Source organism: Erithacus rubecula (assembly GCF_903797595.1).
Source record: "Erithacus rubecula genome assembly, chromosome: 3".
NCBI lineage: Eukaryota > Metazoa > Chordata > Aves > Passeriformes > Muscicapidae > Erithacus > Erithacus rubecula.
In genome coordinates, this window is record NC_136689.1 from 8,256,661 (window position 1) to 8,268,727 (window position 12,067).

At 38.7% G+C, this 12,067-nt stretch overlaps 1 protein-coding gene across 10 annotated transcripts in view; it reads left to right on the plus strand.

Annotated features, from left to right (window-relative positions):
- Positions 1 to 12,067, plus strand: part of DNAJB6 (DnaJ heat shock protein family (Hsp40) member B6) — a 62,024-nt gene that overhangs the window by 25,908 nt on the left and 24,049 nt on the right. For 7 of the 10 annotated variants that reach the window (XM_079300314.1, XM_079300310.1, XM_079300313.1 and 4 more), the window contains exon 8: positions 599 to 669. In XM_079300314.1, the coding sequence (XP_079156440.1) occupies positions 599 to 669 (71 nt within the window). The other 3 variants (XM_079300316.1, XM_079300317.1, XM_079300309.1) reach the window with 3 other exon arrangements.

Here is a 12,067-nt window from a genome sequence, read left to right on the forward strand (position 1 = left end):
CCTCTGGATCACATGCTGGTGTGATCATGATATTTTTCTGTGAGTGTATTCTGAAAATTCTAGGAACTCAAAAGCTCTTAAATCTCTTTTCAATCAGGAATATTTAAATTTTGTAACATACATGCTCAGGTCATAAAGTTGGTGTATAGTGGGTCTGCAAATTACTTGATCAAATTAAAAGTGGATTGAAGATTTTTGTGTGCAAAACTGTGATGGGATCTAGAATATCATACATTTAACAAACAGGTAGGGACTGAAGGCAATGTCAAGATTGTGCAGTTGATCTGTCGAGGCATTTAGCCCTGGATAACACTGTGTGAGCACAACTGTGAGCAATGTATGAGGAGACAGCTGTAACTGTGAACTCCACATCCTGGAGGATTCCAGCTTCCAGAAGGCAATTTTCCTGACTAAGCAGTAGGGAAATGCAGATGGTTACTGGTGACAGCTCTGGTGCTGGTAAACACCAAAGCTCGCCAAGTACGGTTGCATTAAGCTGGTGGTGCTCCCTTAGAGTTGGCTAAACCTGAGGTCTGGTGTGTATTTAAAACTGCCTGCAGTGCTCTCAAATGGCTCATGATGGTTTTTTGTCTTTTAGGATTTTTGAGAATGGACAAGAGAGAGTAGAAGTTGAAGAAGATGGCCAGTTAAGGTCGCTAACAATAAATGGTAAGGAGCAGCTGCTACGCTTGGATAACAAGTAATTCAACGCACGCATTTAACAGAAATTTTAAGCTATAACAGCCACCATTTGAGGATTGACAGGAACATTTTTTGAAGATTTCAAACGAATTCAACTTTCTGTATATCCGTACTCAATCTTAAGTAGTATAAGTAGCTCACAGAAGCTCGTATTTGTCATAGACTTTTGAGTTAATCGTTGGGACCACATCAATTGGACCATTTTTTGTCCTTAAAATTGTTGTAAACTTCTGTATGCACTTTTCTTTTCTTATCTGTGATCAAGGTGAACCATGATTCTTCAGTAGTGCTAGGGCAAGGTGTACACTAACACTAGCATGAATCTTGCTTTTTCCAATTTGAAATGTGAGCCAATTAGTAGTTCAAGTCTGCTGTGAAGTTAACAGTTCCAGGATAACCTTTTTAATAATTTCAACTTTTTTTTTATTTTATTTTTTTTTTAATGTTTAGTAGTGAACAATGTTAATACATTTCTGGTAATGCATTTCTGGTTTAAATAAATTAAGGATGTTTTCTAGTTGTGCATGAATGCAGGCAACTTTAGTAAGTTTTGACAAATGTTTAAATGTGTTATGTAAGCAAAAGGTAAACAAAAGTGAAGCCGGTGAGCTGAGTCTTTTGTCATTTACTAAAAAAAAAATTCAAAATGAATAAATGCTGATGTTTGTGGTGCATTCTTTCATGAATGGCATTTATAACCTTCCTGTGTCTGTGTGTGATTTGGGCAACTTGGGAAAACGGTGCTTTTTTTTTTTTTTTTTTTTCCCCCATCTTTTTCTTCAATCTTAAGGATGAGGGCCTTTTTTCTTTGCAGATGTTTTCTTCAGTGTGACTGAAAACATGATTTTTAATTTCATTTCTAAACCTGTATTTGAAGCACCTATTTTTAAGAAGCATTCAGAGACTGACTCTCTTAACTCCATCTTTTGCCCTAATATGTAATTACTTTAGGTCTAGGCCTAAAGTAACTGTATTTTAAAAAGTTTTCTAAAGTTATTCTGAGATTTGCTTCCAAAAATAATCTGTAGTAAATATAAATATACATTTAATAAATTTATTTATTTAACATTTAATAATTGCAAAAGACTGAGAATTATGAGATTATTTTTTTTTGCTATTTTGAGAACAAATAATAATTGCTTTGAAGAATTGGACAAAATTATTAGGATTATGGTATCTCACTCTTATTTTTAGTCCTCAACCAAAAATCAAAAGATGGATTAATGCCCTTTGTTAAATTTACAGAGTGAAGTAAAGTGTTCATTCAGCTAAGACCAGATTTTCAGAGTTGAGTGAAAGATGATTTGGTTTTTGTGCGTCACAGAGAAAGCATGCAGGTAACTAATGGTGTATGTTAATACCTGCCAGGTTCTGGATAGTTCCATGCATAGATCATGGATGTGCAGTTTTCATCTGTGCACCAGCTTTGAACATCTGGCCTTCACAAAACTCTTCAGGGTGGCTTAGTGTTTTTAAAAAAAAAAAAAAAAAAAAAAGCATGGTGTTTTCAAATGATCACCTAATGCCTTCTTGCTAAACACCATCTGCTTTGTACTAACAAATGTGTTGATTATTAAATACATTGAAAAGATATGCTCTTGTTTTTCATGCAGGAAACCCATTTCAACTTAAGCCAAACCAAGCTAACAACAGAATTTGTATTTGCAGTAAAGTTAGTATATTGTACTTTAGTCCCCCTACCATTAATGCTAATTTGAGATCGAACTGAAAAAAATAACATGTAGAAGAAAAAGTATGTACTTTGGATTTGGGACTAAAGCAGTTACATACCTTTTCAAGTTCTTTGCAGAGTTCCTGTCACTTCAGTGTTGTGTTTTTGATGTAGAAGCACAAACTTAGTTTAGAACTAAACAGTGTTTTCTTGTTAATGCTGGTTTTTCCCTCCCCATGTATGTTACTTCTTGATCCAGATAACTAAAAATGACATTTATTTCAAAATTTGGCTTTGTTGTGATGTCTTGAGTTATTAAAAATGTTAATTTATATTTATAGGATGCAGTGTGCTCCTTTAAATTATGTAAATTGTAAAAAGTGCTTTAAAATTGATTAACCAAGTCAAATAAAATTAGGACAATCTGGAGTTGAGTTTGAATGCCTTCCTCTGGATACCAATAGTTTTCATATTAAAGTGCCAAACTTCGCCTTCTGTTTTTATTGCAAGTCTTCTTCTTTAACATTGAAATTACCTTGCTCAGGTTAACCTGAACACAGGGTGGCAAATCTGTACCCCCATCCTTATCTTCTTACCTAGGAAAGTGTGGTCCTTCTCACAGTGTTACACACCAACAGGTCACACCAGGGTTCTGTAGTGAATTTTTTAACACTGAATGTGCTCAAGATCCAGTGTTTTGGATAGTCTCTCTTCTGCCTTCAGATCCCTGAAGCTGCTTGTCAGAGCTGGCCAAAATGCAGCATTAAAATGGCAGTGCTGCATTTCCTTGGTAGAAAGGCAAACTGGCAAAACACAAGGAATGAGTCAGCAGAAGGCAGAGTTTGGCAGTAGATTCCTGCAGGAATGAGATACCCACACACCAGCGTTTCCATAGGCTGGTGCTTCAGCTGGATATGTGGTCTTGGTCCAAATACATCACTGGACCAGCAATTCCAGTTCCAGGTTTAAAAAACTGTCTTCATTCACTTGACCTAAAGCTAACAGTCTCCATCTCTTTCAGTCTGTTTTTTTGAAATGGCTACAACACCACATCCAGCATTTTTTTTATGCAACTTTTTGCATCCGGTTCCTTTTTTTATAACACAAATCCACATTCCATGTTATATTCAGAATTTCTTCTGCTGAATTTAGTTACTTTTTTCTGAAAATACACTTGCTTTGAAAAAATGTACATTCTTCCTTTCTAATATATAATTTACATGGATGTACAAGACCTGTTTATTAAAAGTGACAGATCATCAAGGGCAGCACATTTCCTTAAACTTCAGTTTTGCCCAAATTAGCACAAAATAATTAATAACAGAAAAAGTTATTGATGGCAAATGCTAGGTACAAATGCACAGTGAATGAGTCAGCTTTCAAAACTAAGTGCTGTTGGATTAAAAGTGCCAGCTTTTCATACATCAAGAATTAATTTATAATGTTTAGGGACACCATCCCATTTAAATTAAACTTCCTGGAAAAACAGCTGTTTGCAAAAACCAAGATGGAGTTTTTGAACCTGCTAAGTCATTTACTCTTTTCATGCTCTGCTTCAAAGTTCCTTGGTGGATACAAGAACTTTGTAATGCTTTCTCCTGGTGCAACCTCCTTTGGGCCCCTTGTGCATGGCAGTGATTCCAGTGCAGCACACTAACCCCAGTTTCTCTGTAGATTGCATGGCACCTCCCCCTTCCACTTGGCTTTACTGAAGGAGTTTGGGATTTTGTGTTAGAATGCTTCACATTGTAAAGTGGCTGCACTCCTGCAGTGCTCAGGTCTCACAATACCTCCTCTGCTGAGAATCAGAGGGGTTGGTTTGTGGTTTAGGTGACAAAACTGTTCTGCAGAGAATGTGTAAGTGGATCCTGTATCAACTTGTGATTAATTGATGAGCTGAGTTAGAATGCTGAAAACAAGGTTGTTAAAGATTTAAAAACCCATAATCTCTAAGCCCAGAGGGTTTGTATCTCTTCTAGTGTTTGTGTTTGGTTATCCTGTTTCCTTGACTCCTTCAGTGTTTTGGCATTAGGTGTAACTGAAGGTTTGTCTTTCATATTTAGCTGTGCTGTGTTTCAGATCATCTCTGGGATGGTCCAGTGATAAAGGTTTTTTTTGGGTTTTTTTTTTTTTTTTTTGGTAAGTGTGAGTTTCCTGAATCTGCTTCTGTTCTGTTTGAGAAATGAGCTTTATACCTCCTTTGCCCAAGTTTAATCTGTGGTTGTAACAGGATAGTGCTTCTGAAGATGGTTGTGTTGTAGAATGAATGCTACAGCTGTTTGATGCTTGTGGTCAGAGAACCTTTGAAAATGGCTCAGTACTTAAAATACTTGTTAATCTTTTTGTGGAAATGTTTCTTAGTATTTATGGAAAATTTGCCTCTTTGGTTGTGATTTTTGGGTGTTCTGGTATTTAGACTTGTTTTCAAATTGTGGTATTCTCATGGGCTAGTGGCAATATGGACATCAGTAATCTGCCAGTCAGCAGTAACCAAACTTTGAAACTTTCCTTTTTTTTAACATAAGAAAGTTCTGCATTGTCTGCTCCCTCAGGGCTTGTTTGCTTTAGGATTGAATTGCAACCACAGACTTATTTTGCCTAGTACTCAACACAGACAGTTTGGGTTTTCTTGTTACTGTTTGTCTTCAGGTGGTTGTCCTAGGCACAGAGCTTCTTATCTTCCTGCTGAAATGCTGAAATGGTCCTTATGTTACACTGTGGCTGGAATGAAGAATGTTGACTTTGTAAATGATACAAACTGCCTTTCAATTTGTAATTCTAGTGGGTTTCCTACTTGGTTTTAAAAAAAATGCCTCTGTTAGAGTTGGTTGTTGAGTGAAGTACACTCCTGAAAGGTTAGAGCCAAAGGTGGTTGGTTTGTACTTTGCTATATAGGTCATACATTCACAAAATATTAAACCTCATGTTCGAGATGCTGCTGTCAGATTAAAAAACCCAGAAGAATTAAAATCCTGTGATGATCAGAGCCATAACCCTGAACTCTGCAAGCTGAGCTGATTTAAACTCATTGAAACTTCTCTGAAAACTCTGTTCTGGCAGACTCAGCACTGCTTTAGGTGTTATCTCACTTACAACAGCTGGTAGAAAGTTAATCAAAACCCCACATGAGTACTCTGTGCTCTGTCATGCTGCTGTGGCCAAAAGATAGGAATTTGGAGGTGATAGTGCCCAGACCTGAAAGCTGGGCAGTCCTGGGGTGAGGCAGATTGCCCTGATGGCCTGACTGCCAATTGCCTTATAAATAAAGGAAGTGGAAGACTTTCAGATGTTATCAGCTTCAAAATGTTGTGGTGGGGTTAAAGTATGTTTAATTAAGTTAAACATTTTATCAGAAGGACGCTGTTAAATAGAATTCTCCTTAGTTTCTCTGGCTTTTACAATAAGGTTAACTTTGCAGAATATTGAGTTAATTTTAAACTAAAAACAGGTAATTTTTGAACCTGACTTAAAACTGACAGTTAGGAAAATATATTTTTAGAGACTGCTGGTAGTAATTTTTGGCTTTGGCCTGTAGCTTATCCTTATCTCTGAATCTCAAATGAGGGCTCTTCTAGATTGTCTTTTTAATGCAACCAACTTCAAGTGAATTTCATAAAAACAAACAAAACAAAACCCTGTAGCTGCTAGTTTACCAGCAGTAAAAATAAAGCTGAATCCTTTCATTCACCTGAATGTTAGAGACAGATTATTAGATAGTAATACCTAGTTTGTAGAAGCTCTAGTGAGATTGCTAATGTGTTACTGACAGAACAGGTAATATGACACATTAAGAATGCTTCAGTTCCTGCTTTTTTTTTTCTTTTTTTGACTGTTAAAAGTCAAATTTGAAATTTCCTGCATTGTTTCCTATTTGTAAATTTACTTGAGTTACTAGAACGAGAGAGGAGTCCAGCTTGGGTGAATCTTCATAGAATTTGTGTTGTGGAACATACATTCCTGATGGCCAGAAAACAGAATTACTTGGCTATGTCTGTGCTTAAATGTGTTAGTTAACCAGCTGAAAATGCAAAGCAGTAGTTCTGGAATCTTCTGTCTTGGTTCCAGTCACAAGCTTGATTGAATTGTGGTGAAAAGAGACTTTGCCTCCCAATAATAAAGGAAGTCATAAGGCTGCAGAGGCTTTGAGACACCTGGTAGCCTCATCCATCTTTCAGTTTCCTTCCAGAAATACATGTCAAGTGTGTGTTAATCTTTGATATATAGAGTAAGTTAACTTGCTAATTTATCACACATTTGCATAGCTATCACCATAGCCACCTCTGGCAAAGTTTTCTTGTACACGTGTAGTTGGAGGCTGCCTTTTACTCTTCACAGAAATTAAATCTGCATTTGTCATCTTGTTATGATATTTGTCAAACTCAGCAATAGAAATACTGTGCTTTGCTTTTGTGAAAGAGCATTCTGCAGTATCAGTCTCTGTCATTCTCCTTCCAGGAGGAGCTAGACTGTGGATGTTTTAAAACTGATTTGAACTTCTCTGTGAAAGTGTTTTTGAAGGAAAATGGAGAAAACCCAAATGCCAAGGCTTGGCCTCTCCTGCAGTGTTTCTTAGCTAGAGGACTTGGCCTTCTGTTTCCAGAGGACTTTGGCCAGGCATCTGTAACAGCACTGCCTCTCATCAGAAGGCACTTTGGTGCTTTGAGTTATTTGGACATCTCCTGTTAAGTAGTCACTCAGACACTCGTGAGAATTATTCTGCTAATCTCATTTCTTACTGCTGGGTGCCTATGGAAATACTGTCAGGTCCTTCTCACCAAATGTACTGCACTTTGAAAATGAAAGGACTTTATTCATCTGTTCTACACAAGGTGGGAGCTGGGTGTCCAGGAGAGCAATAGAGAGCTAGAAATTCCCTTAGAGCTATTTTAGGTGTATCTGGTGCTGCCTGCAAGGAGTAGCATTCACAGGCCTCCTGCCTTCAGTTTTTGACTGAGCTCCTGAGTAATTGCAAAGAGGTGAAAGATTTTTCTCTTGGGGACATTTCTCATGGGAACTTGAGAGTTAGAGCAACCACCAAATTTTTTCTTTTATTAAACACCTCTAGTTCTGCTTTTTTCTTTTCTGGAATTGGATGGTTTAGCCCTGAGAAGAACAGCAAATCTTAAGGTCCTTGAAACCAGTAAGGGAGAAGCAGGAAAATAATGCAGCTTGTTTTGTGCTGTTGACATGAATTTCAAGGACTTTTCTCCTCATTTGGCTTTTGCCTTTCTCATCAGGAAAACATGATCACGAGTTATCACAGTGAATGCAGAAGTGGTGGGTGTTTGTGTCTCCTCCTCCAGTGAACCCTGCCTGTTCTCTGCTGCCCAGGCTCAGGGCTGCTCTGGAGGGAGGTGCTTCTGCAGGATGGTGTGCCAAATTCCACTTTGATTCTAAAAAAATGTGTACACCAGTTAGAAAAAACTGTGCATATCAGAGGTCGCCTTGTTTGGAAGAAGAGTATAAATATTTGTATCAGGCTAGACAAATTCAAATGAGAAGATAAACATACATTTTTAACACATGGATGATTAACTGTTGGAAGAAGCTGCCAAGAGCAGTAGTTTCTCTGGCTTACAGTGTCTCAAAGACCAGCTTTCTGAAAAATACCTCCTAGTGAGAAGGGAGTGCTTGGGTTTACAGAGAAGTAGTGGGAGCTCTGGGAGCCAGGGGCACAGAGTGAGATGCACCATGGAGCACAGTGTTCCTTCCAGCCCTCCTCCATTTCTGGATCTTGGCTTCTTCCCTCCTGATGTGTTGACAACAATTCACAGGTCATGTTCCCTTCCTGTGGTTTTGAGACTGGGGGATGCTTTTGTGACTGGGGGCTGCTTTGCCTTGGGAGGAAGCAGGGGAGCTGGGAAGAGAGGAGCCAACACCACGTGCATCTGGGGCAGCCTGATGACTATTGCCCTAAAGCATCCAGTTTGGGATGTGTAGGTGCCAAGAGTGGACTTCATGTGGGAGAAGACATTCTGGATCTGTTGAGGTAAGTTGCTTTATTGTAATGAATGAATTGGATGTTAAGTGAGGAGGAGCCAGGGTGAGGTCCATGCTGACTGTGCCAGGGAATTATATTTGGAATTTACAATACAGTGAGCACTTGTGTATGTCCTGTCTTCTCACCAACTACTGACTGCACACCTTGAGGCACCCTAATTCCAGCTCCTGAATTGAAGAATAGGAAGTCTCTTGGTAATCAATGTAATGATACACCAAAGAGCCACATTTCAGAGTAAACTATTCATTTTCTTGAATTTGGGCAATGTTCTAATGATCTAAAGTTTTTTATTTTTAGTGTGTGTTAAATCTCATGTAGCTAGTAATACATGTGTTTAGAATTTTAAGTGACTGTGATGAAAAGAGCTGGCTTTTTATTAATGGAATCACCTTTGGTAGTGTGCTAAATGCCCAAGATTGCATTATGTCAGATAAATAGCTCTACAGAATAGCCAGGGAAGTGTCCTACAGGGCTTATGTGTGTGGAAAACCTGTGTAGGTGCTTTTGTGGGTTTTATAAATACCCAGACCTGCATTTGTTAGTTTTATTTCTAAGAGAAACTTGAGGAAAGACAACTTCCTAGAATTATAACTGAGCAGCATTTGGATCATATAAGCAACAAACAGTTTGGAACTAAACTAAAATGTAAGCTATTGTGTGGTAAAATCCTGGTATCTCTTAAAGTCCTTCCATATTTTCTGGGAGAGTTACCCTCTTTGAAGAGTGCTGGGACTCCATAATGTTAGTCTTCAATGGTCAAATGAATCATATTTTGAGATCTAAGTATTCAGCCCTGAAAATAGCCTTTGTGCAGTCTCCTTTCTGAGCAAGTAATAAAAACTGTAAGACTTTTGCCAGTCACCAGCATGGACAGAGCCAGCTGTAGTGACACAAGGAATCTTGTTAATGGAAAAGCAAACAAGTGTACGTGCTGTACTGCTCTGCCCTTTTCTGGCCTAAAAGGAGGCTGGGACAGAAATATTTCTGTAGTTTGCAAAGTGTGTAACCAGTATACACCTTGAACATTCATTAGCAGTAAAAGGCTTCAAAACTAATTGTTTTTAAATGTACCAGAACTATAATTTGTGAAAGCAAAACAATTCTATCAATTTTATCTGTATTTTCCAAGGACCTTCAAAGGTTTGAGTTGCATTCTGTGTGAAACCCATTTCAGAGGTGGAAAACACAGTTCTGTTTGCTGTACAACTCAAGTCTCCTGTTACATCACTGGCAGAGTCACTGCCACATGTTCATAGACTAAACACTGTTTTCTTTTGAGAAGCAGGTTGAAAATGACAAGCAGATTGGTTTTTACCACTGTTAAGTAAAAAGAAAATGATGTGTACTTAACTATGCATATTCATATTTTAGAGGTACATATCAATGTCAGCTACTATATAATACTACTACATAGTATTTAAATTGGAAGGTCTGTTGAAAGGGGAGGGCATGTCTACATAATTTCAAAAATACTTTTGAAGCATTGCTATTGCCCTACTTTTGATCTATATTGAAAGTATTAGCCTGGAAGAACTGGAAGAAAGTCCTCTGGGTTAAAGGTTAAAATAAAGTAATTAGTCCTGAAGCTTTCTCATAGCAGTTTTGTAGCCATTAATTATTTATTAATAGCTATAACTCTTGAAGAGTGTCATAGAACAGAAAGTGACTTTTAATGCAGTGACTAATTGAGAAGATGCTTCTTTGTAATCACTCTTAAAAACAAGCTCAGCTCAGGGAAATAAAACATTTTTCTGAGAAGACACAGGTGTTTAAACCTCCCTGCTCTTCTTGATGAACCAAATTGAGAACATAAGATCAATTGATTACTCTTACATGGTTTCCACTCTCCCCTCTCCTCCAGCACTTGCTCTGAGATCAGATCACATGTGTGCTTTTGCCCTCGAAATGTTTATAGAAGATGATGACAGCATCCCTGGTAACCCTTTTCGTGGAATAAATCATGAAGCCAAGTGCATGCCCGTGCTGCTCTGTTGCAGGGGGTGCTTGTTGCCCTGCACAGAATAGTTTCCAATAGTGGAAAGTTCTTTTATGAGAGCTGTTTGTGGGGGGGAATTTTGCCTTGTGCCTCCCAGCTCGCTCCTCCTGGAACCAAAAGCCAGCCCATGGTTCACGCTGGGCTCTCCATTCAGCTCGCTGTTGTTTGCTGGGTGAGGTGGCAAAATTACCCAAATTGTCAAATGTCTCCTGTTGAGTTTGGGCCTGTAAGTGGCACAGAGCCAAGCTGGCAACTTGGAGTGCAGCTTTCATGTAGATTAGATGATAGATTGTTAACAGAGGTCAAAGCCTCTTGGGTTTTCTATTTTTGTGACAATTCTAGTTAGTCTTTCCTTAAAATATAGGTCTTTCGGATTTTCAGTTGAAACTGGGGTAGAAGTGGACACTCAGGTCCCAGCTGAACTATCATCAATGTCTATTTATTGCTGTTACAACAGTGTGGTTTTATTTATTGATTTATTTTCTCAATTGAATTCTGTGCTTTGAAGGCTTTTGCAAACAGATTCCATCTTCTGGAAGGTTATGTTGCTGCCCTTTTGGCTCCAATTCTGTTTCCAGTCCACTATTCAGTCTTGACTAAGCAACTTTCTCCTTAGAAAAACAGTTCATGATTCTTTTATTTAATATTTTTAAATATGACTGTAAAAGGAGATTGTTTCTGTAGAGGTAACAGGCTGTATCCAATACCAGCAGTTCAAGCAAGGTCAGAATTTTAATTGGAAAGTGATGAAATGTTCTCAAATGTGCAAGATCTGGGTCTATTTCTGTCAGTCACTTGCATGATATAACAAGTGTAGGTGAACATCAGCCTTACCTGTTGTGCATCTGTTCCAGGTTTCCTTTCTCTGTCACAGTGCAGGACAATTCCAGCCCTGCAAAGGGAGCCACGCTGGTTCACAAGGCTCAGGAGAAATGCTTTTGTGTAAATGAAGTTTGACACCCTCACACTTAGTAAAAATATTAGCACATGTTTCTGAGAAGAGTCTGAGTTTGTTGGTGTTCAAGGAGGAGGTGGAGTAGCTCAGCTGGATGCTGCACTTTGGGCTGCCAGTAGTACAAAATTGCAAGAGCAGTGGGCACTGCAGTGTGTGTTCCACCCTTCTGGAATGTGGAGTGCTCCAGCTTCTCTGCCTTTATGGTAGTTCTTAAATACTGTCCCCTCTTTTTTGCTTTGGCCCCAGAGACTGAATTTGGAAATTATTGTTACTGTCCTTGGTGCTTCATCCCATGGATCTCTGAGAGGAGAAGAAGGTGGGATGGTGCCACTGCTACAACACAGGGTGGGAGCAGCCCTCACTCTGGGCAGGGACAGCCCTGGGGAAATAGGTACATGGCCTTCCTGGGTGCACCAAGAGGTACTAATGTCACTCTTCAAACTCTCCTTCTCTTTCCAAAACTCACAAAGCTCTCTTGGTAAAATCTTGCCTGCTCCCACTGGATCTCTGCAGAAGGAGTGTGTAAACTGACAGTGCTGTTTCCAGGCACAAAAGAGAATTGTAAGTATTGTCAGTGCTGGGTGGTAGTCATGTTCCTGGTTTGGTGTTTGGGGTTTTTTCAGTTGAGAAAAATCTTCATTTCTGTGCTCTCTTTATTGACTGTTTGGGTCAGAAGTTCTGTTTGAGAAGCATGCATGGGAACAATTTATTTGTGTCTGTTTAAATACATGCATGTATATG